General features: G+C 51.2%; 3 protein-coding genes across 20 annotated transcripts; 1 reads left to right on the top strand and 2 right to left on the bottom strand.

The window, feature by feature from the left end:
• Positions 1–54: 54 nt before the first annotated feature.
• On the bottom strand, positions 55–13,581 carry ECSCR (endothelial cell surface expressed chemotaxis and apoptosis regulator). Its single transcript, XM_005599363.4, has 12 exons — positions 13,389–13,581; positions 8,024–8,204; positions 4,507–4,551; positions 4,143–4,184; positions 3,931–3,990; positions 3,307–3,444; positions 2,841–2,888; positions 2,078–2,191; positions 1,580–1,678; positions 1,357–1,393; positions 570–666; positions 55–400 (listed from the first exon to the last, which is right to left on the bottom strand). Exons 2-12 carry the CDS (start codon positions 8,082–8,084, stop codon positions 392–394), a joined length of 750 nt encoding a protein of 249 aa, XP_005599420.1. The 5' UTR covers positions 8,085–8,204; positions 13,389–13,581; the 3' UTR covers positions 55–391.
• Positions 13,582–14,332: 751 nt separating this feature from the next.
• Positions 14,333–16,525, top strand: SMIM33 (small integral membrane protein 33). 2 transcript variants are annotated; one of them, XM_070234159.1, is made up of 2 exons: positions 14,333–14,472; positions 15,924–16,525. In XM_070234159.1, exons 1-2 carry the CDS (start codon positions 14,464–14,466, stop codon positions 16,311–16,313), a joined length of 399 nt encoding a protein of 132 aa, XP_070090260.1. In that variant the 5' UTR covers positions 14,333–14,463; the 3' UTR covers positions 16,314–16,525. The 2 variants fall into 2 exon arrangements, 1 of the variants encoding a protein (XP_070090260.1); XR_011425555.1 differs by lacking the exon at positions 14,333–14,472 and adding an exon at positions 14,853–14,991 and having other exon boundaries at positions 15,924–16,059.
• Positions 16,526–19,081: 2,556 nt separating this feature from the next.
• STING1 (stimulator of interferon response cGAMP interactor 1) lies at positions 19,082–24,254 on the bottom strand. 17 transcript variants are annotated; one of them, XM_070234152.1, is made up of 8 exons: positions 24,125–24,254; positions 23,576–23,733; positions 22,941–23,167; positions 22,628–22,811; positions 22,263–22,371; positions 21,126–21,364; positions 20,189–20,375; positions 19,082–19,589 (listed from the first exon to the last, which is right to left on the bottom strand). In XM_070234152.1, the coding sequence occupies exons 3-8, from the start codon at positions 23,165–23,167 to the stop codon at positions 19,399–19,401; spliced, it is 1,137 nt and encodes a 378-aa protein (XP_070090253.1). In that variant the 5' UTR covers positions 23,576–23,733; positions 24,125–24,254; the 3' UTR covers positions 19,082–19,398. The 17 variants fall into 17 exon arrangements, with proteins under 17 accessions (XP_070090253.1, XP_023473371.1, XP_070090258.1 ...); XM_023617603.2 differs by having other exon boundaries at positions 24,068–24,238; XM_070234157.1 differs by having other exon boundaries at positions 22,941–23,131; positions 24,125–24,238.
• Between the last annotated feature and the right edge of the window lie 727 nt (positions 24,255–24,981).

Raw genomic sequence — 24,981 nt, 5'->3', positions numbered from 1 at the left:
AAAAACCCACAACAAAAAAGCACATGAGAGCACAGACTTTAAAAGAAATTAGACTGCAGGCCAGAAAATAATTTTAATGCAAAGTAGAAAAGACCAGTCCATTTTGTCGTTTTCCTTGCCATTGTTCTGTAGACTCTCCTTCCTGTGATTTTGAGAATGTGGGAGGAGCAGGCCATGTTTCTAGAATGGTTGTCCATATGGGAAAGAGTCTCTCATACTGGTAGCTTGCTCCCAGATCTGGAGGGATGAGTGTCGTTTAGATCTGAGAGTAGATGTAAAACAATAAAATAATTTATATGTAGTTTATCGCTTCTGCCAATCCTATCACATTCCTCCTTACAGTCATGGCAGCTGCATCATCCTCGGCCCCATGGGAACCCCAAGGTTGCTTTTAAAGAACCTGCAAAATAAATACACAATAAGGAAGGGTAAACTTCTTGGGAGTGGTGGGGTAGGGAAGAGCAGAGAAGAGCCTGAGTCTTTGAAAGCATCTTCTTTCTGGTTAAGGAACTAGAGCCTAAAGGGAGAAGGAGGTGGGAGAGGGGAGGAAGGAACCAGGAAAACTGCACCTTCTCTGCTGAGGGGCATCCTTTGCTGTTATTCATGTTGATATTCTTCATGGAGATGAGGGTGATGCTGTCTTTCTCTCCATTGGCTGTGGAGCAGCTAGGGGTAGAAGGGAACATGGGTCATGGAGAGGAGGAGCAGGAGAGCGATGCGAGGGTCAAGGAACCATGATGGGGGGTTCAAACTTAGACCCTTGTTTTGATAACCCTACATTTTAGTGATGGACTGTGATGAAATGAGAGTGTGCTCTGAAGCCCAAAAGACTTGTATTTAACTTAGTTTTACTACCTACTACTTGTGTGATCTTGATCAAGTTACAACCTCTTTTAAGTCTCAATTTTTTAAATGTATAAAATGCAGTAATATCTGCCTTGAAGAATTGCTGTAAGGATTTGAGGTAATATTACAAAATATCTACCACAGTGCTTGGTACATACAAGGTATTCAATAAGTGATTCCTTAAATAAGTGTCCTTTTATTTAAGGGGTATATTAGAATCTGAATTCCTATACTTTTCATGAAGGGGTTATAGAGGCTTAGTCCTGGGGCTGAAGAGTCCCGGTCCATTTTCCATCACCTGATTGTTTCCTTTCAGGTCCACCCCTGTCCAACCCACCCCTCGCCCTGGCCTCAGTGGAGGCTGTCAGGATTCTGCGTGTGCGCGCGCGTGTGTGTGGGTGTGTGGGTGTGTGCGTGTGTGCGTGTGTGGAGAAGGTGGGAAGTCTCCGTTCCCTTTTGGAGTGGGAGGTCAGATAGATGATCCTTCCCTTACGCCTCTGACAGTCTTACCTTTCAGAAAGCCCTGAAGTCCCAGGTTTCTGGGGATCTGTAAAAATCCAAATGGGGGGACACATGCTGTAACAGAAGCCCACCCTATCCCTCAAAGCCCACCTAAGTGGACTTTCATCTAGTTCCTTCCCTCAACTCTGGGCTGAGTGTCAGTTCCAGAATCTAGCTCTGGGTTCCCCAGCAAAGAGGGGCAATGGGGGGCCCTGAGGGTCAGGGCATGTACCTTCAGACTCCTTGTTCTTCCGACACTTAAACCTTAGACTGACCACACTGACTAGGACGATCACCACAACCACCAGGATGACAATGAAGCTGATAACACCTGAACAGGGAAAAGGATGGGGTGAAGGGGAGGCTGAGGAGGGGACAGCAGCAGGCAACAGGATTTCAAATTCCCTTCTCAGCTAAGTGCTGTGTAGACAGACTCTGGGAGCAAAGTGAATTCCCCTTCTCTGCTGAATCTGTGAGCTCTCAGCCTGCTGCCCCTGGCCAGAGTGAGCTCTGCAGCCCTGTCCCATCCTCCCATAAGAAAATGGAACCCGGCAGAGCAGAAGAGCTGACTGGAGGGCCAGTGGAGGCTCCTTCCCACCAGGGCCTTCTTCGTCAGCCAAACTCTCCTAGAACAAATGGATGAGATTTGAACTTGTGTTTCCAGATCCAGAGTCTAAGTCAGTTCAAGGGTGGGGTCCCCTGCCACACCCCACCTTCTCCTCCCTCTCACCAAATGCAGCCACAGTGAGTACTGTCTCTGACGTGGGGCTGGGCAGGATTGTCGAGTCTTCTCCTGTCCTCAGGCTCGTGTTGTCTGATTTGGGGGTAATATTTTGAGACATGTCTAAAATGGAGTGGAGATGGATGTGTCAGTGAAGGGACCGACAGCCTACCAGAGAGACCTTGCTCCTTTCCTGCTTCCCCCAGATGAAAGGCTGAAGAGAGAGCTCATGCCCTACAAAAAAGACTTCCTCCCTGGAACTCCGACCAGATCCCATGAGGATGGAGGTCAGAATTGGGTGATGTGGGGTCACATAAATAGTATTGCCAGTTGTTTAAGTTGCTAGTTCCAGAGGACTCCAGAGAATTTGAGATGCTTCCTTCATTATGCTCTTCTCACCACCCCTTAGGGCCCAGAGGAAAGGGATTATGTTGCAAACATAGGGAGCCAGACTGGCCAAGGCAGAGTCATCCTTGCTTTGCCAAGAGTTGAAGTGGGAAGAAAGAAGGACACCAGATGTTTGTCCCCAGGCACTGATCTAACAGGCCAGGCTACTAGTTAAGGGGCACAAGTTTCTGGCCCTCTTAAAAGTGGTATGGTTACCCATCTCTTCCCCTCTTTAACTCATTGTACTGCAGGCCTAATTGCTGTTCCATTTCCTTATCCTCAGTCTCCTCCCAAATAAGTCTGGGAGTGTAAAAAATCCCAGAGCTAAGGGGTAGGATGAGGGAAAGCGTCAGGGTGCTCTTCGTTGTGAGCAGACATGACATACCTCCAGTCGTGCTGCCACTGCTGCTGCCACTGCTTGGGACACTTGTACCTGCGCCATGAAACAGCAGGGTGAAATGGAGGGTATCCCCCCGACCCCCAGTTCTCTCCTGTGCTGTTGGGGGAAGGCCAACTTGCCCTGAGTAGCCCTTTCCATCATTTGGGGTCCTCCGCCCCCGCCTCCGCCCTCCCCACCCTCACCCCCACCCCCCACCTCCACCCCCACCCCATCTAGTCCTTTATCAGTCCTGAGTCCAGGCTCCTTTCACCTTCATTGTGACCAGGCCCAAATTCTTGTCTCTACTCCCCACGGAACCTCTCTCATTCTCTCCCAAACCAGGGGACCGCTGATGTGGATCCTGGCCTTGAGACCCCTCATTGTGGGGCAGGACATGGGCCTCCTGAAGAGGGGAAGAAGGAACCCAGCCAGACACACCCCAGCATTCACGCCTCCAGCCCCAGGTACTCACCAGGTACTGATGTGTGCTTCTGTGGCTGGGACGAGGTCAGGCCCACCAAGGACGGGGAGTGACCATTGACGGAGCTTGACTTTGGCGTCACTGGTTTACTGGTTACCTTGGAGACTTGTGAGGCCTTCTCTGTGGCTGCTGTGGATTAGGAAGTATGCATGGGCTTGCTTAGAGCCTCAGTCAGCATGTATGCAGGGAAGGCTCTTCTTCCAAAATCCTCCTTTTCTTTACTGCTTTCAATTCTAGAAGGAGCCATCCTTTCTTTCACCTCTAGGCCTTTGCCTGTGCAGTTCCCTCTGCCTGAAATATGCAGTTCCCACCACCCTCCACCCACAGTTTTCATCCGGTTAACTGCTTATTAGGCCTCAGCTTCACAGGTCACTCCCTTTGGCACGTCTTCCTTGACCCTCAAGTCTGAAGTGGCTGACGTCGGTCTGGGATCCCACAGCACCTTCTGCTCATGCCCATCACAGTCCTTCTCACTCTGCTTTGTAATTGTTAATGTGAGGTCCTGTTCACTTGTCTGTTCCCCTACTAGTATGTAGTCTCCTTTGGAGCAGAAACTGTGTCTGCTTCCTGATTGGGCCCTCCCTGGACAGTACTGTGGTCTGAGTGGCCGAGTACCTGGGGTGCTAGTGCTGGATGGAGGGCTTGGACTGCTGGCCTCTGAGGAAGGGCTGTCTCCTGCAAGGACAGAGGCAGAAGGGGAGTTGGAGGGGGGGTAGGTTTGGTGACACCACCCTCTCTTGCCCATCTGAGAACCCTTCAGCTCCAAGCAGGTGTGCAGGGCTGGGCAGGGGACAGGGATTGGCCCCTCAGCAACCACACTCACTCACCTGTGTTGGGAGAAGTTGGCTCTGTGGTCAGATTTAGATTTCCTGAAACAGACCGGCTGAAGCTGAGGATCTGCTGCCTCCTATTGCTCTGTCTCCCTCTCTTTTTCCCTATAGCTGGTCTTTTCTGGTCTTTCTCCCTACCCAATCCCCATCCCCAACCATTTGTCTCTCTCCTCTTTCAAGGCATGTTAGACTGGGCCAAGCTGAAAAAAGTCCCTAGAGGAGCTTAGCCTTGGATGTTCTGAGAGCTCTGGCCCCAGCCCTAATCACCTGAGATCAGTGCAAAACGGGCCTAGAGCTGCTCTCACCCTTTCTAAGCTCCCAGGCCTAAAGGCTGGAGTAGGCCCTGTGTGTTTGGTCTTACCCCGCAGACTAGAGTCCTGTGTTGTGGTGGACTGTGCGTTGTGGCCTGCAAGAGAAAGCAAAACACGTAGACTAGCTTGGTGAGTCTCCTGCCCAGCACAGGGCCCATAGAAGAACCCAGGCCTTTAGGTTTTCCAAGTCTCCCATACTGGAAGGCAGACACACTTGGCAGAGGGCTAAAGGATGTGGCTCCAGCTCCTGGTGCGTGCTTCCTCTGACACGGTGACTCAATAGCACTGTCACCACGACCTCATGGTTCCATGTCCCAGAGTCCTTTCCTGTCTCTTCAATCCTGCATGGGTTTCATACCAACCTGACACCAGGTCAGGGGAAGTTTATTTCAAACTAGGGATATGCCTAAGGACAGAGGGCCAGTGACCTGCCACATCTAGACAAGGACCCAAGATTGCAGGTCTCTAGCCTATATGGGTTTTTTGGGTTTTTTTTTAAAGATTTTATTTTTCCTTCTTCTCCCCAAAGCCCCCCAGTACATAGTTGTAGGTCCTGCTAGTTGTGGCATGTGGGGCGCCGCCTCAGCATGGCTTGATGAGCGGTGCCATGTCTGCGCCCAGGATCCGAACCAGCGAAACCCTGGGCCGCTGAAGCAGAGCATGCGAACTTAACCACTTGGCTACGGGGCTGGCCCCTAGCCTAATGTTCTTGCTACACTACCATGGAGCCATCCACTTTTCCCTGTGAATATGGCCATCCTGCTCCTGCCCCAAGGGAAGGGGGTGGGAAGATGTGGTGAGTGAGATGGTGTTAAGGACTAGAGTTGGCATCTGTGCTCTCCCCCTGCCCTCCTCCTGCTGGAGATAGAGGCCTGCACAGGACACAAGTTCTGAGGTATATACAGGAGGCAGGGAAGCTGTAGAAGGAGCCACCAATTTACTCTCACAGCCAGAGGCTATTTCAGAAATGGTCATTGTTGGCCAAAGAGAGGAGTCAGTTACCAGGAGGCCCCAGTCAGAAGCCCTCATTAGTTTTGTGTGTACCTGTGTATGCCTGCAGACTATGCAGATGAGTGCATGCTTGTGTGCCCATATATGTGTCCCTTGTGTGTGTGGGACCTGAAAGGTCAGGTTGTGTTTGCTCATTTTCCACAATGAAATCATTCTTGAAACCTGTGAACAATGTGAAAGGAAAACAACATAGGGAAGTGGAGCCGCCCAGCTGGGTTCCCTTCATTCCACTCAGGCTGGGACAGCAGCCCCTGGCCTGGCCCTCCTGCTCTCCTAGCCCCTCTCATCAGGGAAGCACCAAGCCCTGGGCTGGGTGAACAGAGGTGGCTGGAGGCCAGGGGCCTGCCCAGCCTGTGGCAGCCTGCTGGTCTGTTTATTTTCCTTAGCCACTGCCTTCCTCTGTGCGGCTATTGCTTGGATAGTGTGGAATTAATTGTTTCCAAGCCCAAGCTTGCCCAAACTCTGGGCGGTGTTTTTCCAGGTCACCATCTCTGATAGCCCCATTCCCCCGTTGAATCAGGGTCAAGAGAGGAGTTAAAACGTGTAGGTGCCCAAAGCTAGAGAGAACTCTTCCCAGCTGGGGATGACCCTGGGAGAACCCCTTCGACCCAAGGCGCATCCTGAAATACTGATAGATAGGCGTATCTATCAATTATTGATCCAGCACATCTAAGGTACCATCTAAGCTCTATAAGGTTATAACTTTAGTTCTTAGTGAGAGGGCCCAGTGCACTGCCTTCCCACATTTATCTAGAAACAAAACTAATGTCTTGGAAGGAGTTCCAAAGTCAGAAGCTTCAAGTCCTCGTAGCTGCTCTCTCTTTGTCTCCCACCCCTTCCTCCTACAGGAACATTTTGTCAGCAGTAGATTCCTTTGATGGTAGAGGAGAGACTTAGGGAGCATCTGTTTGTACAGGCCAGGGTGCCTCTGACCAGGGGGCATGCAGATACCTGAAGAACACTGGCCACAGGCGTCTCTCGTTTTCCTGGTCTCCCCTCCTTAATCCCTACCTGCTTCCTTCCCTTTCATCCTCTCTCTCCTCCCCCTCCACCTCTTTTCCTCAGCAGCATAGTTTAGTTAGAATAATGGATTTTGGAGTCTGACAGGCTTGAGTTCAAGTCCTGACTTCTATCACTTACTCCCCGACCTGGGCCTCAGTTTTCTCTTCTTTAAAATGCAAGTGATTTTAGTACCATGTGTGATGTAAGGATATTGCATATAAAGCACTAACACAGTGCCTGACAAATAGTCCATGCTCAGTAAATGCTAGACGTCTTTATTTTTGCCCCATTCTCTTAAATCCTCCAAGTCTCAAGTCTGCCCTGACTCTGTGTATCCACAGTCAAGTCCCTTTGTGAGCCCGAATGTCCTCACTGCACTAAAATGAAGGAGACAGTGAGGGCTCTGAGCTCTCGGGAGGAGAGGCTAGGAAACCCAAGGGGTGAGCGTGGCTTAGGAAGAGTTTACACAGGGTATTCCTAGCCCTGGCACTTGCCTGGGACCGGACAGTGGGTAGGGAACCTGGGAGAAGCCTAGGCCTGGGAAAAGGCCACCTCATGAGTCTCACTTTTTAATTTCCCCCTCTGCCACCTCTGCAGTTTCCACAACAGCATGTTCCCCCAGCCCCAGATCAAATGTATGACTCTGTCCTCCCCGGAGGGCGTGGGGGGATGGCGGCGATCAGAGTTTTCACCCCCAGCCCATGAGCTTTTAGATAAATGTCTGGCCTCTCCAGGAGGCAGAGTGTCTGGCGTTCCGGCCTTCTCACCCACACCATCCTCCCTCCCCATCCAAGCACTCTTGGACTCTCTTCTGCTGCTTTGAGCACAGACTCATGAATCTTCCGCAGAGGACTGTGGAAGGTGAAGTGGGGGTGGGGAAGGGATGACCAAAGGGAAGTTGCTGCCTTGTGAGTCAGAATCTCCTGGATTTCTCACAATTCCCAGCAACTGCTCCCTAATTAGAGGATCCCTTATGAGCTGCTTCACGACTCATCAGCTGGCAGAGCCCTGTCTGAGAAGTGTTGTTTCCAAGTCATCTCCTTGAAGGTCATCTCATCTAGCCCCCGGGTGAGGATATTGTGTATATCCTCTTTGGCAAATAGTTCTTTGTATCTAATCTGAGTCCCTTTTGCTGTGATTTGAGCTTAAAATAAATATTTGGAATTCCCAGGTGGTTGCTCGTCACATGGAGGAGGAAAAAAGATCACCTGTAAAGCCCAAGGTACAGACAGTTTTGTGCTTGAACACCCTGGAAGGAGCTTTCGGGCCTCAATCTCACACCAAAGGAGTCACTTCCCACACTTCAGGTGGCCACCCTCTATGGGGGCCCCAGTTCACCCTGGACATTTCCCCACAAAAGGATTTAACCATACCTCTGTTTTACTCGTGCCTCCCAATCCAACTGATGCTCTTCACAAAAGGCTCTGGAATTTCCCTTGGGCGCTGGCCCGAGGGAGAGCGTGTGTGGTGTGTGACCTGAAGGAGGGCCAGCATACCCAGGACTGCCAACTGTGGGAGAGGAACTCCTGAAGGAGAGTGGCAAGTGCCTCTTACCTTGGAGTAGGAGGACGCCAAGGATCACCCAGCACAGCTGTGTAGCTCCGACAGTCCTCATGTCAGCTGGGTCTGTGGTGGGCAGGCAGCCGCTCTCTCCGTGGAGGCTCTGTCCATAGTAGAGAAGAGAGAGGGAGCACTGGGGCGGGGCGGGGGTGGGGACTGGCTCTCCAGGAGTTTCCTGTCAAAGAATAGAAGGAAACACATTGGGACTGGCTCCAGGGGCCCTGCTTAGCCCAGCAGCCCAGATGAGGATGTAAGGCTGAAATAACATCAACTGTGCCTGGGCTCGGCATGGCCTGGGCTAGAGCTTCTGTGGTCTCCTCCAGGGCCTGTGTACAAAGACCACTGAGGGCAACCTGGATCCCTGCCCCCTCTCTTCCTCTCTGAGGGCTCCATCAGGTCCCTCCACACACCACCTGGAGGTTTTCCTGGAGTCTAACTCCAACCCCTCCCCATACTGTTTCAGATCATGTCCTCCCCTCCCATGACTGAGCTTTAAAGCTCAGCCTACCAGCCACCCATGTTCTGTAGACTCTGAATTCTCCACATTCCTCTCCCTCCTCAGGGCTCCCAGTGCAGATGGGACTCCCAACATCTTTGGGGGAGGCTTTGGAAACATTATTTTAATTCTTATAGAAAAAGAAGAGAACCGCATTCCTGGCATTTCTTCCTCAGCCCTCCCCTCACATTGGGGTCAGGTGTTCCCTGTGCTCTAGCAGCACCCTGTTTTAGCATCCATCCAGCACATATCCCCGTGATACTCTCTCCTGCAGACACAGGCCAGCATTGTCACTTTTTTCAGTATGCCTAGGACCTGGCACAATGCCTGACATATAGCACATCCTCAACACATACTTATTGAACTAATCTCAAAAGATTTAAGAGCAGAGAAATGTCACACGCAATCCTACCTCTTTAATATAATTATTATCATTGTTGTGGATTTCCCTCCAGTCTATGTATTCCAGTCTGTCACTATATATATATGTATATATATGTGCAACCATTTGTGTGATTGGTATGCTCTTCTCTCTTATTTTTTGATAGATATTTTATTTTGAAGCAAGCACAAATGTACAGAGAAGTTGGAAGTACATTACATAGAACCATTTGAGAGTAAATTGCCAACAGAATGCCCCATCACCCCCGATACTGTAGTGTATATTTCCTACAAACAAGGACAGTCTCCCACATAATCACAATACAGCCATCGAAATTAGGAAGTTAGTATTGATATATTAATACCATCTAATCCTCAGATCCCATTCAGATTTTGATAATTGTTCCAATAGCATCCTTTATAGCAAAAGGGTCCAGTCCAGAATTACTCACTGTATGTCTCTTTAGTCTCCTTCAATCTGGAACAGTTCCTTGATCTTTCCTTAACTCTCATGACCTTGACTTTTTTTTTTAATTTTTTTAAACATTGGCACCTGAGCTAACAACTGTTGCCAATCTTTTTTTTTTTTCTGCTTTTTCTCCCCAAGTCCCCCCAGCACACAGTTGTTTTTTTTTTTTTAAGTTGTGGGTCCTTCTAGTTGTGGCACGTGGGACACCACCTCAGCATGGCCTGACGAGCGGTGCCATGTCTGCGCCCGGGATCCAAACAGGTGAAACCCTGGGCCACCGAAGCAGAAAGCGCAAGCTTAACCACTCGGCCCAGTTATTTTGTGGAGTGTCCCTCGTTTAGGTTTGTCTGACACTCCCTCGTATTTAGATTTAGGTTATGCCTCTTTGGCAGGGATGTCACAGAACCAATGCTGTGTCCCTCTCTGCATCCAATCAACGGGTGCATAATTTTGATTTGTGCCATTACTGAGGATGTTCGCTTGATCACTCGCTTCAGGTGGTGTCTGCTAGTGTGCTGGTTTCCTGTGCTACATAACAAATTACCATAAACCGGTGGCTTAAAACAACAGAGATTTATTCTCCCACAGTTCTGGAGGCCAGAAGTCAACACCAAGGTGTTGGCAGGGCCACACTCCCTCTGAGGGGTTTAGGGGAGGATGTGTTCCTTGCCTCTTCCAGCTTCTGGTGGCTGTTGAGCATTCCGCGGCTTGCAGCCACATTCCTTCAGTCTCTGCCTCCATATTCACATCGCCTTCTCTGTGTCTTCTCCTCTGTGTGTCTCTTCCAAGAACACTTGGCATTGAATCTGGCGCCCATCTGGCTGATCCAGGATGACCTCCTCATCCCAAGATCCTTAACACAGTTACATCAGCAAAGACTCTCTTTCCAAGCAAGGTCACATTCACATGTTCTGGGATTAAGATATGGGCATATCTTTTGGGGGCCACCATTCAGCCGCTACAGCCAGCTTTCTTCACTTTAAAGTTATTCTTTTCCCCTTTATAGTTAGTAAGTATTTTGTGGGGAGATATTTTGAAACTATGTGGATATCACACATTACAATCATTTATTTCGATGCTCAAATTGTCCCCATTTTGGCCACTGGGAGCCCCTTCAAGCTGGTTTCTTTGCCCTTTCGACATGTCTCCATCATTCTGTGAGCACTTCCTTACTTTCTGACATGATGAGATGTTCCAGGTTTATCTCATGCCCCAGTCCTGGAATCAGCTATTTCTCCAAGGAGCCCTAGTTTGTTTTAGTGGCGAATAGTATTTAGAAACTGAGATCCAGGTGGAGGGTGTGCTCATTGCTACTAGAGGGTATCTTCTCCAAGGCCCTTCCCTGAAATCTGGCTCCCATTATCCCTATTTGATCACTCCTCTTGTCACCAAGCTCCCATTGCAGCTGCCACCGTCCCCTCACGGATGCCTTCCACACTCCACTCAGCCTCTGACCCTCCATGCTGGGCTCTTCCCTCACCATATAGACGCCTTCCTCATGCTTCGTGGGCTCTGACACCCTGTTCTGGGCCACTATGACTCCCCCCACGCTATGGGCACATCACTGACCTCGTTCTGCCTCATCTTTAGGATTGAGTTATTCCAGAAGAGAAAAGAAGAGGAAAAGGAAGCTTTTCTCTTATTTTCAAATTACAAGCGTTTTCTCCTGGCTCATAGTCTTCATAGGAATCATTTTTAATGGCAACATATTTACTATTCTGTGGTCTATTTAACCATCTTTCTGTTTGAATATTTAAGCTGCTTCCAGTTTTTCCTTTTAAGACTGATACTGCCATGAACAGCTACAGGACTATTACATTGTTGTTGTAGTTATTGTTGTTGTTTTATCCATTCTAATAAGTGTGTAGTTTTTCACTGTGGGTTTTTTAACAGCTTTATTGAGATACAGTTCACATACGGCTATAGGTTGAAGGCTTATGTCCCCTCAAAGTTCGTAAGTTGAAATCTTAACTCCCAAGGTGATGGTTTTAGGAGGTGAGGTCTTTGGGAGGTGATTAGATCAGGAGGGTAGAGCCTTCATGATTGGGATTAGTGGCCTTATAAGAGAGACCCCAGAGAGCTAGCTTGCTCCTTCTGCCATGTGAGGATACAGCAAGAAGGCACTATCTCTGAACCAGGAAGTGGGCTCTCACAGATACCAAATCTGCTCGTGTCTTGATCTTGGACTTCTCAGCCTTCAGAACTGTGAGAAAGAAATTTCTGTAGTTTATAAGACGCCTCATTTATGGTATTTTGGTATAGCAGCCTGAACAGACTAAGACACATACTACAAAATTTACCCATTTAAAGGGTATAATTCAGGGGCCAGCCTGGTGGTATAGTGGTTAAGTTCACATGCTCTGCTTCAGCAGCCCAGGGTTTGCGGGTTCAGATCCTGGGCTCAGACCTACACACCACTCATCAAGCCATGCTGTGGTGGCATCCTGCATACAAAATAGAGAAAGATTGGCACCAATGTTAGCTCAGGGCCAATCTTCCTCACCAAAATAAAATAAAATAAAACAAAGGGTATAATTCAGTAGTTTTTAGTATATTCAGAGATGTGTGCAACCATCAGCATGATCAATTTTAAAACATTTTCGTTACCCTACAAAGAAATCCCACACCCATTATAGACCTATAGCTTCTAATAAGAAGGCTGGAAGTGGGGTGTGGTTGAGATGGGTACCCTTGCTCTTGGCTCACCTCCAGTGACCCTGAGCTGAAGATGAGCCCTGAAAGTCAGCCAGCTCTCAGACCTCTCATATCCTGGCAACCTCCTGCTGGCCTGCTCAGAGTGTCCCCAGAGTCCCTCTCCTTCAGCTCCCTCTGCAGACTCTAACCCTGGCTTCCTTCAGTGGGGACAGAGAGAGGGAAGAAGGGCTGCTCCTTGCTTGCCTTAGTCTGACAGGGTCTCTTCCACCTCCCTGGGGAGTTAGAAAAGACAAGTGAGCCCAGTGTACAGAACCGAGTCAGGGGCCTCCAGCCCGGAGGAGTGATGGTGGGGAGGACCCCAGAGTCTTTTCATCTTTGGTTTCTGTGCTCAAACCTCAAAAGCCAGGGATTTTCTTCTCTGTGAAATAAGAGCAGATTCTTGATCATTTTAGCCCCCGAACCCATCTGAGAGGCTCCATGACAACAAAAAGCTAAAAAAAGACAGAGGGAGTGAGTCAGTGAACACTTGTAGTGACTCACAAGTGCCTTCCCCACAGGTAAAGGGTGCCTGCTTACAAGCCTCCAGAACTAAAGACAGGGTGGAGGTGGGGAGATTCTTCCAGGTTCCAGCTCTATTCAGCAAACTTTTGTCCAGCACCTGTTGTATAGTACCAGGCACTGTGATAGACTCTGAGACACAGATGGGAATGCCCTGATGAGGTTCACAGGCTAGGAAGAAAAATGGGCGGTGTGTACGTCTGTGCCCAGGATCCACCCCCAGACACCTGTAACATAAGACAAAGTGTGACAAATGTCAGGAATGAGGTAAGAAACATACTGCTATAGGATTTAAGGAAAAGCAAGAAAGCTACTTCCGTACAGTGGGCTGAAGAATAAATTTCTGGAGGAGGTGACATTTGAACTAAGCCATAAAAGATGATTAAGGTTTAGATGATGGGAAGGGCAGCTCACAACAGTGAGCAAGGAGGTGGGAAAGTGAGATAAGGCTAGGACAATAGTCTGGTCCCAGAAGTTCCACCCCCTTATCCTTTCTGAAGCCTTTTAGGAGATAGATCCAGGATTGGTGAGGGAGGGGAAGGGAAGAATTTGCCATCAGAAGGATCAGAAATTGGGCTTTTGGACTCAGGGACTGGAGCCCCAGTGGTGGTGCCTGTGAGAGCAATGGGACATGTGTCTTGAGGAGGCAGGAGGCAAACAGCAGTGGCTAAAGCTCTGGACTGTGGCAGAATTCAGATTTCCTCTGGCTGAAGTGTAAGCGGACCAAGGAGGGAGGTAGAGGATGACCAGAGCCTTTGATCACATTGGGAGGGGGTCAGCCAGTAACTGCTCTTACTCACTCTGCAGGTCAGCTCAGCAGCCTAGTGACCTGGGCTTGAGGTAAGCTGGGAGGTCTGAATGAGGTCCCTGAATGTCAGGGTGTGGAGCAGCTTAGCTGAGAGACAAGGACTCAGGAGGCTACATCTTGCCTCCAGGGACCAAGCCACTGGGCGGGGGGAATTCTGGGTGGTCTCCAAGTCTCCAGACTGGAATGGAGGGTAGTATGTGCACAGCAAGGCATAGAATCAGGGATGGCTGGTCCCATGGAGTTAGTTAGGACCAAAAATTATCCTTTATAAACTCTCCAGAGAGAGGAGAAACTGGTGGGCACTTTTTGACTTGACACATTAAAGCGCACACATTGTCAAATAAAGTTACTTTCAGACAAATGCAGAGATATATGGAATTAATATTTGTAATAGCCAAAGAAGAAAAAACCCAAAGAGAAAAGAATTTCTTGCATGGGAATGATAAACATCAAATTCAACAAGGTCGTTCTCCCTGGGATGAGAAGGAGGGGAGAGGTCAGGGAGTGGGATGTTTATTTTATCTCTAATATTTTAGTTCTAAAATTTTTTTGAAATAAATGTGACAAACCATTGAGATGGACAGAGCTGGTGGTTGGGCCAGAGAGATTTAGTGTATAATAGTCTACACTTTCCAGTGTGTTTGAGATACTGCATTGAAAAAAAAATCCTAGGACTGTAACTTGAGAGATCAGTTGGGGGGGGGGGGGCGGTTGATAGGTCCTGGTGGGGGCGGGGCGTGGTGGGGGTGCTGGCCAAGTGTCTGGAATCTGGTGGAGGAGGGATGGGCAGGTAGACCCAGGCTCCTAAAGCTGGCAGGGAGCATGAAAGGAGGGGCCCAAGAATAAGATCAAGTTTCTATCAGAGTTAAGGGCCGGCCAGGATAGTCCCGATGATGTTCACGGAAGTGAAAGCGCGGGAGAGAGCGATGAGGCTGTGTGTGCAGAGGGTGTGTGCCCCGTGAGCCCCACAGACGTGGCAGCTCCGGGTAGGGGCTGGGCTGGGGCGGCAGGCTCTCCTTTGCCCGGCTGACCGCCAGTCCTGAGGGAGCCTTGCGCCGGCCCAGACAATGCACCAGGTAGACTCTCTTGACTCACCCCCTCCTGCCAGGCTGGTCTGACTCCCGGCAGGGGCCCCAAGCCTTTCACCAGCCTGCGCTTCCCTTTTAGCCCCTGTACTTCCGGAGCTGCTTCCCCACCCGCTGCCCTGGGAGCTGTGTGACCTGGGCCCCAGACAGCCTCAGACTTTCAAGTGGGGGTGGGTATTGGACTTTCCAAATGTGAAGGGACACGTGTTGGGGATGGGAGAGGGTGGACATTGTGACTGAGGAACTAAAGGGAGTGAGTTTGTCCTGAATGCCTTTCTTGGACCCCAGTTGCCTACCCATGAGGAGGGCCAGGCTGAGGACTCAGGATCAGGGGAGAGGCTCCTCCCCAGAGGGTCTGCTCCTGATGGTCTGGCTGAGGAAGAGGAGGCTAGGGAGAAAAAGTTTCTTGAGCCTGTGGTGACCTTGCCAGCTCTGGGATTTACAGTTTGGAGGTTTGCTACCTTCATGGCAATCCCTGCTCAACACTTAGCAGGGTGAAGACAGACAGAGGTAAGGATCATGACCTCCAGCTTTTGGCAGAAGAACGCTGGGACCGTGAAAGAGGCTGGCGTGAGGTCTCTAGTCCATCCTGGACAGAACCAGGAATCAACTGGGCAGCCCCTCCTCTCCAGGCCCCTGAACTTGATCCTGATACCTGGGGGGGGGGGGGGGGGGGGGGGCGGAGGGGATTATGGGATGAGGTATCCCTCTTTCCTCACCCCAAGGTTCTCGGGTTCATGTCTCTTCTTCCTCTCTCCCTCCGCCCAGGGTACCGCCCTCTGCTTTCCATGTGAGTTGAGAGTAGGGAGCACCTAAGAGGCAGGACACAATGACTCCCTTTTCCCAGGACTTTAAGAAGCAGCTGTTCCCTGCCCTCTGCCCAGGATGTGGGACAGCAGCCTGTAGTGTGCTAAGATTCCTGACCCAGGACATAGGATCTATTTAGGAATTTTGCTGGAGACCTGGAAAGAAAGAGTAGTGGGAGGACTTGGGGAGCCAAACTCTGTATTCCAGACCGTAACGAAGCCTCCTCTTTGTCCCTTTCTGAATGACTTTGTCTCCCTATCTCTGTTTCGTTTTTCTCTGTCTCTGTCTCTCCATATCTATTTCACTTCTTTCTTTTTCTTCCTCTTTCTCTCTCTTTTTCTTTCTCTTTTTCTCTTTGTATTCTTTCTCTCTGTATCTCCCATCTGTCTTTTTTCTTTTATTCTCTCTATTGCTTTGTGTGTGTTTATCTCTATGTTTCTCTGTCTTTCTATTCTCTCTCTCTCTCCATGTCTTAACTCTGTCTCTCTTTCTTTGTCTCTGTTCCTCTCTCTCTCTCTGAGGCTCCCTGTGTGTGTCTCTCTCAGTTCTCTTTGGATGTCTGTCTCTCTCTATTTTGGTATTTTTCTATGTATACATGCTCACATCACCTTCTCTCTCTGCCACTCCCGTCCCAGGCTGGCCACTATCCCTGGCTTTCTCCAGCTGTGAACAGCTCAGCAGAGCAGGAACCCCAGAAGCAACTCCCAAAGGTGCTCAGCGGGACCTGGGAACCACCTCGAGGGGACGGGCTGCCCCTGCTCTCTGTCATCGTCGCTGTCTTTGTCCTGCTGGCAGTCTGTATCGTGGTGGTAGTCCACTTTGGGCCAAGGCTACACCACGGCCATGCCACTCTCTCCAGAGAACCATCAGTCCCAAAGCCAGAGGGTGGCATCTACCTCATCCACTGGCGAGTGCTGGACCCTCCAGACAGTCACGAAGATGCCTGGCCAGGACCTCCTGTCTCTGGCTTCTGCCTTGTGCCAGATGGGCCTAGGCTCAGCACTGATGAAGTCACATACCTGTAGGAAGGAGACTTTGGAAAGTTGGCCTGACTTGGCTCAGAACAAGAAACTGCACAGAGAATTAGGTCAAAAGCATATTGGGGCCTGGGCTTCAGAGCTTTGGAAGTGGACACGTGGACTCGGCAGGAGCTGCCCTCTCAGCAGAATATTTCTAGAGGAAGCCCTGTATGCACAGGAGAAATAAAAGAAACTTGGGGGCCCTGCCCAGAAACATGCTGCTGTGAGCATTCCCAGTGCCCAAGGCCACCCCTGCAAAGCTACTGCCCTCTTTTCAGGGACCACCAGACCCCTGTACCTCCCTCTCCGAGTCCCTCCTCCCTCCTCCCACTCCTAATCGCCTCCTATTTGGGTGTCAAAGTGAGTCTACCTTGGAAGATTTCACCACCAAGCCCACCCTCCTGCAGGGATGTCAGAGGCTCCCCGTAGAGGCCCTGCCTACACAGTTGCCAGGTCCTAGGAGAGCCAGGCAGGAGAACCAAGGTGAAGAACACAGGGGTCTGCCTTCTTGGGACTCAGGAAAGGAAGGGAAATCTGTTGCCCTTCCCTGGTTGGGGCACATCCCTTTGGCTGTCAAGGCCCAGGCCTTGTCAACACTTGCAAGGCCCTTGCAAAGCCCCGAGTACCAATTATAGTTCCCCAAATTGCTTTTAAATGGCTCGCACTATCTTGGGGCATGACTCTGCCCTGCCTTCCCAGGATGGGGTGGGGGAAATTTGGAGGTTTTCATTACCTCCCATCTTCTGTGTATGGGAGCCTGTTGGAACTAGTCTAGAATTTATCCTAGGAGATTTCCCAGATCCAGAACCTTCTGGCTGGTGGGAGATGAGGAAAGGAAAAGGAGCTCCATGGAACTTGTCTGGGGGCAGGAAGGAGTGGGGAGAGGACCTGCAGGAAGAGGGATATGAAGGGTGGGAAGATGCAGGAGGCCAGGAAGGCAGAGCTGAGCCTCACAGTAGCTCTCTGGAACGGCACCTCTTTCCCTGACACCTCTGAATGTCACTTACGTGAATCAAGAACATGCAGACAGGCATTTATGGAGGGAGGGACCTCTGGGTGCTTTACCCTGGGGAACCCCCGAGGGCAGCACATCAACCCTGGGGCCTGCCCTCAGTGAGACCCCAGCACAGTCAGGGAGGCTGGGAAATAACGGAAGATGAAGAAGAACAGAGGTAGAGATTGTAATGTGTGCAGAGGACTGGCTTGCCTCCTTTGGGACTGGTGAGAGGCAGCTATAATGTTAATAGCTGCTCCTTCTTGTGGGCCAGCTATGCTCTGGGCACCAGGCTAATCTGTGGACCTACAGATATTGTACCATTCGCTCCTCATAACAACGTTGGGAAGAGAAGCCACTGTTATCCCCATTTCACCGTTGGGGATATCAAGACACCTAGGTGGGCACAGCTACTAAGTGGTGGAGTCAGGATTTGAACCTGGGGCCATCAGACTCCACACCTGAGCACCATGTTGGGGGCTGGATGTGTGGGGAAAGGTCACGTTGGGCAGGCCCTTGATCTGGGGCTGGTTTCTAGATGTAAGAGTGACTGGTGTGATGTTGGAGGATCCTCAGGCCTTGGGGGCAGAATAGCTAGACAGCTGGGGAGAGGAAATGACTGTTTTCCCCCTCAGTCGCTTGGTTCTGTCATCCATGGGGGCAGTCAGTTCCGTCTGGCAAATGTGTGTCTGTGTGTGGAGCCTTTCTCACAGCGATACTGTACTCAGAAATTCATATCGAGCATTTGTGATAAAAACAAAGGGAGAAGGGAGGGAACAAGTCCTGGGTGGGATGGATGGAACTGGTAGAAATGGGTCACCTGCCCTCCCAGATGGGGGCAATTTTGCCACTAGAGTGTTGTTGGAGCAGCTCAGCTCCTAACAGTAATGGCATAAGATATGGCAGGTGGCTGGCTGTGTTGTTCAAGGTCCCTCAGAGTATGTCCATCTCCTCACACAAACCTTCTTCCCATCTTATCCCTTTGCAGGCTCTCTTGTCTGAGGGCATTTATTCAATGGTCCCTGCTCCTTTGGGCCGCCGCTTGCCAAGGACACAGCTGTGTACCCCTCATGGCATCTGCATGCTGGATCAGGCCCCTCCCTGTTCCCCAAGCCTCCCACTGGTGACAAGGGCATCAAAAGGGCAGGTGGAGTGGGAAATGCTGCCCAAGTCTATGCCCACAGCCTGATCAGTGGGCTCTGTCCACATTGAAACAATACCCACGACCCCACTGCCCTGTACTAGGATAAGGAGGGGTGCAAGGAAGTATGTCTGTGCAAGCAGATTTGGACAATGTGGATAATAAATGCCATTTGCTGGCATCAATCAGAGTCCGGCCAGAAAAAGATGGCACACTGAAATGGATAATCAGAGGCGTGTTTAAAAAGGGGTCTATTTAGAAAGAGCAGGTATAAGGAAACCGCAAGTGAAAGTGAGAGCTCCATGATGAGCATCAGGGGAGCCAGTACCCCTGCTAGGCCTGAAGGGGCAGGGGGAGGAAGCAGTTACCAGAACCTGGAGATACACAGAGTTATGGAGAGGGTCTCCAAGCTGTGACTTTAGGTGGACAGATGCCCAAAGCCCACAGTGACCTTGATACCACAGGGAGGGAGCTGGGAGAATAAACGGCCCAAACTCACCCTCCTCCTTCCCTCCACTAGGGTTCTCTGTTGACAGAACATGATCCAGAGGCCAGAGGGCAATGGAGCCTGTTGATGTGATTCCAGGGCAGAGGAGGAGAAGGGTGGAGAGTAGGTCCAGAAGGCCCAATGGAAGACACTTGGCACATCCCTTAAGTTTACTTGGCATTTAGAGTTTACAAAAAACTTCCATGCCGTCATAATCCTCACAACAACCCTGTGAGGTATGTAGGCCGTGATTATAATCCCATTTCATAGATGAGGACACTGAGGCTCAGAGAGGTGAAACAACTTGCCCAAGGTCATAGGGCTCTTCTTGAGATGTCAAGTCCAGGGACCTTCTCTGAGAGGCCTCCTGTGAGAGGAAACGATTCTGCTGGGAATCCAGTTGTTGAAGAAAGCCCCCAATCTAGAGTCTTGGGAATCGCTGGGGGCTCAGGCAAGGTGACCCTGGGCCTCAGAAGACATCCGAGCGGAGTGGGAGAGGCTGTTCCATGCCACTGATGAGGAGCTGGGGGTCTTGGGACAGAGTGGAGGAAGTGGCCACCACCGAGGTCTCCGCGCTGCCCACAGTAACCTCCCTTTCCTCCTGCCGCAGGTGCTGGAGAATCTCCTGTGACAGGGAGAAGCTGCTTCCATCTGCAGGTTCTAGAATGGGGGTGAGGAAAGTGGGGGAGTGGGATGAGGCCCTCGCACATTCCCACTCCAACACACCCAGAGGACTTGCTGGGCAGATCCTCCAACCTTCCCTCTCCCCGACCTCCCTGTACTGCCTCCCCGCTCCTAGCCATTGGGATTAGAGTTTCATGGAATCCTAGAACTAGAAGTGGTTTTAGAGTTAACAGAATTCCACTCTCACTTTTAGGGATGATGCTCAGAGAGGGGCAGAGAGCTGCCCAAGATCACACAGCAAGGGAGTGGCAGAGCTGAGGCTGCAACCTGGGTCTCTTGGTTCCTGGCCTGGGGCTCTTCTGCTTCCTCTAGCATCCCTAGTTGAAGTGAGGGGCCCCTAGAGCCCACTTCTTCATGCTCCACCCAAGACCCATAGCCAAAGACCCCAGAAAGCAATCAAGTGTCCCAAGGTGGGGAGGTGGGACCTCTCCCAGGGGAGGAAGGGACAGGGCTTGAATGACCACTTGAATGACCACCAATGCCCAGGGTATGGTACTGCCATATCTCCTTCTGACCCTCTGGGAGACCCCTGGGATCCCTGACTTCTCCTGCTCCCCATCTTGTCAACCCCTCACCCTGGTAGACAATGAGGCGACAGTTGTTCTGACACTCAGGGGCATCTGCCAGGATGTCTTGAAGTGTCCGGCAGAAGAGTTTGGCCTGCGCAAGCCGATCTTCCCGGCTAAAGCCAGCTCGGCCATCCTGTGACATGGCAAACAGGGTCTGCAAGGGGGTGGCATACTCCAGGACACAGGCGCCTGCCTGGAGGAGGTAAGAGGAAGACCAGATTCAACCAAGGGCCAAGCAGACAGACTCTGGACCCCAGTGCCACTGCTGGGGCCCCACTCTTTCAGTCTGTAGACATGGTGTCCTGGGAGAAATTCATCCTGATGGGGTCTATGCTATCTGATTGGCCTTTGCCTCTGATGCCCCATTCCTAAAATCAGGGCCAGGGTTGTGTTAAATTTACCCTTCACAGATCCTCCTCCTAAGATCCCAGGGCAAGGCCCATGGAGTTAGGCTATCAACTGCTCCAGCTGGAAACTGAGTCTGGGGGCTGGGCTCTGGGGTTCAACCCTGGTCTGGGTTTCCTTCCAGCCACATGAAATCCTTCAAACATTCTCACAGCTTTCATCTAGGGCAGCTTTATGGTCCTGAGCCTGGTAAACTCAGGTTGAAATCATCTACTTTCTTGATAGTTCTCTGAGTCTCAGTTTCCTAATCTGTAAAGTAAGGGGCATAACAGTCCCTACCCCACAGGATAGTGGTGAGGATTCGGTGAGGTGTCAGATGAAGCTCCTAGAATAACGTCTGGCATACAATAAGTGTTCAATAAGTGTTGCATATCATTATTATCATTCGGAGCTGAATCTTGCCCAGCCCTGGGACCAATTGGGGAAACTGAGGCTCAGAGAAGGGCAATGAAATTTTTTCAGTGCTTGGCCAGGGGTTGAAGTTCTGGGGCTCTGGGTCTGACCCTCCCCACCAGCACCCACCTCCCTGAACACTCACCGGCTGCCCGTTCTCCAGAAGCCGATAGACACTGTTGGTGTAAACCCGACCCTTGATGCCAGCACGGTCAGCACTTTGCTGGGGCAGCTCATGCAGGAAGCAAATGTTGGGGTCAGCCACACTCAGGTCGTCAGGCACCCCACAATCCAATGGGAAGAGGATGTGCAGCCGATGGCTCCCTGCGCCGCATAGTACGTTGTTGTGGAGCTGATTGTAAACTTGGATCCGGGCCCGGAGCCCTGGGTGGAGAGGCCCAGGAAATCATTCTCATTAACCTTGTCTTCCACCGCACCCAGGACAGAGACCCAGACGATTGGTCCCCTCGATGTGCGGGTGCAAGGGAATGGTCTAGTCCACTCGCATTATCCGGAAGCCGGCAGGGGCAGATTATCCGGAATCCTCCCCACCTCTTCACCTGCTCCCACCGCCCCGCTCTCCCCTCACTTGGCCTTTGTCCAGATTTCTGTGTCAGTCCCATTCCTTCCTACCACACCTTTCAGGACTCTGAGCGACAGGCAGAGCCCTGGAAGGTGACATTCCCAGCGCTCCCAGGTGCACTGAGCTAGGCCTCTAGCTCCAGACCCATTTCCCAGCAGAAGCCCTGGTGTCAAGGGAAGACAGCAAAAGGCTATGGGAGAACCAGGGCCTTGGCCAGCAAGTCAGAAGAATGAGACAGGACACTTGGGCTCAAAGTGGAGTGGTCAGGGGTCCAGGATCTGAGCAGACCCGGGTTCAAATCTTGTCTCTTCCTCTTACTAAGCTGTGTGACTTTGGACAAGTCACTTTATCTCTCGGAACCACAATTTTTTGTCTCTAAAACAGAGATGACGATTATCCCTTCTTCACAGGGTGTGAATTAAAAGAGAAAATGCACATGAAGGGCACATAGCATGCAGTAAACATTTATTGAAAGAATTCTTGGTCAAGTCACTTAATGGCTCTAAGCCCCATATTCCTTCCTGTAAACCAGGCATAATAATAACATCCTTCATGCCTACAGGATTGCTTTGGGAATCAAATGATTTGTTAGACATGAAAATTCTTTGAAAAATATAGCTAGTTCTGGAAACACAAGAGGCTATGTGTCTTATTATCTGTCTTGTAGATCTGGAAATAGAGGCATAGAGGATGGCCCACCTGGCAGGATCAGCCGCAGGTACCCAGTATAATATGACCATGCCAGCCCATGGGCGACGTTGAAGTTGTTTTCCTCACAGATTACAGAGACCTCAGCTGGGGCCAGGCCCTATGGACAGCAGGGTGGGGCTGGGGGACCTCCATGAAGGACAACCAGAACCCTCCTCCTCCAAAAAGATTTCCCAAACTGCTGCCTAATTTCTCCCTTTTCTGCCATTGCTGAACCCACTGTTCCAGGACATCACAGACTCCAATCTAAGGACCAACTCTAAACTAGTCCCACTCCCAGTACTGAGCTCAGAGCAGGTCACACTAGCCACAACCTCCACTTGGCCACACCCTCCACACCTCCCTCTGTTTCATACCTGGAAGCCCAGGAGGATGTTCAGTGCCTGTGAGAGGCCCAGGAGGGCAAGCATCCAAATGAAGGACAGGCCATTTTTGTTTGGGAGGGAGTAGTAGAAATAGCAGGACAGTAACAGCAGGGTCCCACCGCGGATGGGGCAGCCCAGGCAGGCCTGCACAGCCCTCCAGTAGCTGCTCTGGTACCTGAAGGTGACAGCCAAGCCACAGACTCCAACCTAGTTCAGCCAGAGAGATCCAAGGGGGGGCAGGGCTGGGGTGAAGGGAGTGAGACATATTGGGTGGCCAATTGCCATGGGTACTACAGGGAGTCACCTGGAGTGGATGTGGCACAGCTCTTCCGCCAGACTGCAGGCACGCTTCAACAGCAGCCCCAGCTGCAGTGAGGCCAGGTGGAGTACCAGCCAGTGGAGAATGTGGTCTGGCGGCTCCCCTAGCCCCCAGAGGGCTGCCAGGCAGGCACTCAGCAGGACCAAGGCTGCCTTCTGGGCCCTGTGACCCCTGGGCTGTGGGATGGACGGGTGCAGGCTGGAGTGAGGCATCTGTGGGTACCAAGAAATCCACGGCTGTGCTCCCCTCACTCTCCTGCTCCAGAACTGAGGCCCTGGCTGGGCACCTCCCCCAGCTCTCTACCCAGAGGCTGCTCTTGGAGACACCCCTAGGGGACAGCCTGGGCATACAGCATCCCAGAGCTCCTGTCCAGGAGAGATTTGTTGAAAATAGAGCAGGTGGAGAAGTGCACGCGCCCACATATATATACCCCACCCAACCCCAGCGAGACCACGGATGTGGTGAAGAAAGAAGGCAGCAGCTGTCCCACCCACCTAGGGACCCTTGGGGACCTAGGCTTCCCTCTCCCCAGAATCCACCCCAGGGAGGACCTTAGTCAGCAAAGCTGAAAACCACAGTTCAGGGGTTGGGGGCAGGGCAGTCAGAAGGCTGCCACTCACCTCTGGGTTCCGGGGGCCTCAGCCTTAGAGCTCTGGCTGGGCTCCTCCTGATCTTACCTTCTACCTCCCAGATCACAGGCTGTTTCTGGAAGACAACAGGAACAGAAGTTCCAGTGCAAAGGCTCCCGGCAACCAAAGGCAGCCTCTCTGGGTGCAGCCTGAAAAATAAAAGGTCAAAAGCAATTGAAGTTTTCTCTACCACATTCCAGCCCTGGCAGCTCACCGGACCTGCAGCTTAGAGTGCTCTGGGGAGGAAGAGATTTCTTGCACCGCAGGGAGGCAGGAGGAGCCCTCCCACCAAGGCCCTGATGCGCCACGCCCAAGTCTTAGGGTGGCTGGGGGTGAAAGCTTGAGAAGGTCCCCATTCCACTGCCCTTTGCTACGCCAAAGCAAGGGTGCTCAGAAACTCCCTAGCACTCCCTGCAGCCCCAACCCGGAACACCAGCTTCCCCTCAAGCCCCCGTGGTGAAAACACACTCCACCAAAACCCACGCAGGACTCAGCACACTCAGCCAAAGGCAGCACACGCACTACAGCATGCTGCCCTGCCTGATTATTTTATTCTGATTTCCAGAGGCAGATCCTCTTTTTCTGGAGACTGCGGAGTTATGAGGGAGGCGGGGAAAGTGGGCAGTCATTTCCTGTAACAGCAGCCTTTCGAGTAAAGGGCTTGGTAGGAGCAGAAAGGCTGCAGGGGATTGGGGTTTCAGCTCTCACAGGAAGTGGCCCTGCCTGTGACTTCTCAGAGAGAACCCGGTGGTTTCAGCCAAAAAGGCAGTCATGTTGATGATGATAATAATAATAATAATAATAAAGTGTTTACCATGCTCAAGACATTATGCCAGGTGTTTCACTTAATTCACTCAGCCACCCTGTCAGACAGAAATAATAGTATCCCCAATTTACAGATGGGTAATCTGAGGCTCAGTGAGGTGAATTAACTTGCCCCAGGTCCCACAGGCTAGTAAATGAGGGAGAGGGGATGTGAAGCCAGGTGAGTGGGTTGGTCCAAAGCCCTGCTTCCTCTGTGTCTTGATTTCCCAGAAAGGGGTGGAAAACTAGAGGAGCAAGTTTCATGCTGAAACTTTCAAGCTTCAAGCAAACTGATAAGCTGATTAGATTCCAGGATGGGGCAGATCTGGAGAGTGGGATTGGGGTGGCCCCCAAAGAGCAGCAATCATTCATTCCTGCCCAGGTCAGAGGGCCCTTGCCTAAACCCTCCCCCACATCACAACCACATACGAGAAGACACACCACATGCGTAGATGCCACTGGCCTCTCAGGAGCAAGGAGGCTTTCTGAAAATACTCTCATTTTTAAAAATAATTTCCTTGGGGCCGACCCGGTGGCTCAGCAGTTAAGTTCCCACGTTCTGCTTCGGCGGCCTGAGGTTCGCCGGTTCGGAT

Source organism: Equus caballus, chromosome 14 (genome assembly GCF_041296265.1).
Source record: "Equus caballus isolate H_3958 breed thoroughbred chromosome 14, TB-T2T, whole genome shotgun sequence".
NCBI lineage: Eukaryota > Metazoa > Chordata > Mammalia > Perissodactyla > Equidae > Equus > Equus caballus.
This window is presented reverse-complemented; position numbering and strand designations above follow the sequence as displayed.

Excerpts from the sequence above, each read along its gene's own strand:
- STING1 (XM_023617601.2), bottom strand. The coding sequence starts at position 23,303 with ATGCCCAGGCTGTCCCCTAGGGGTGTCTCCAAGAGCAGCCTCTGGGTA. Across the intron at positions 22,812-22,940 it reads CTGTGCCACATCCACTCCAG|GTACCAGAGCAGCTACTGGA; the intron begins GTGACTCCCTGT and ends TGTCACCTTCAG. Across the intron at positions 20,376-21,125 it reads TTCTGGAGAACGGGCAGCCG|GCAGGCGCCTGTGTCCTGGA; the intron begins GTGAGTGTTCAG and ends TACCTCCTCCAG.
- ECSCR (XM_005599363.4), bottom strand. The coding sequence starts at position 8,084 with ATGAGGACTGTCGGAGCTACACAGCTGTGCTGGGTGATCCTTGGCGTC. Across the intron at positions 4,185-4,506 it reads ACAGGACTCTAGTCTGCGGG|GAAATCTAAATCTGACCACA; the intron begins GTAAGACCAAAC and ends GGTCTGTTTCAG. Across the intron at positions 3,991-4,142 it reads GCCAACTTCTCCCAACACAG|GAGACAGCCCTTCCTCAGAG; the intron begins GTGAGTGAGTGT and ends CTGTCCTTGCAG.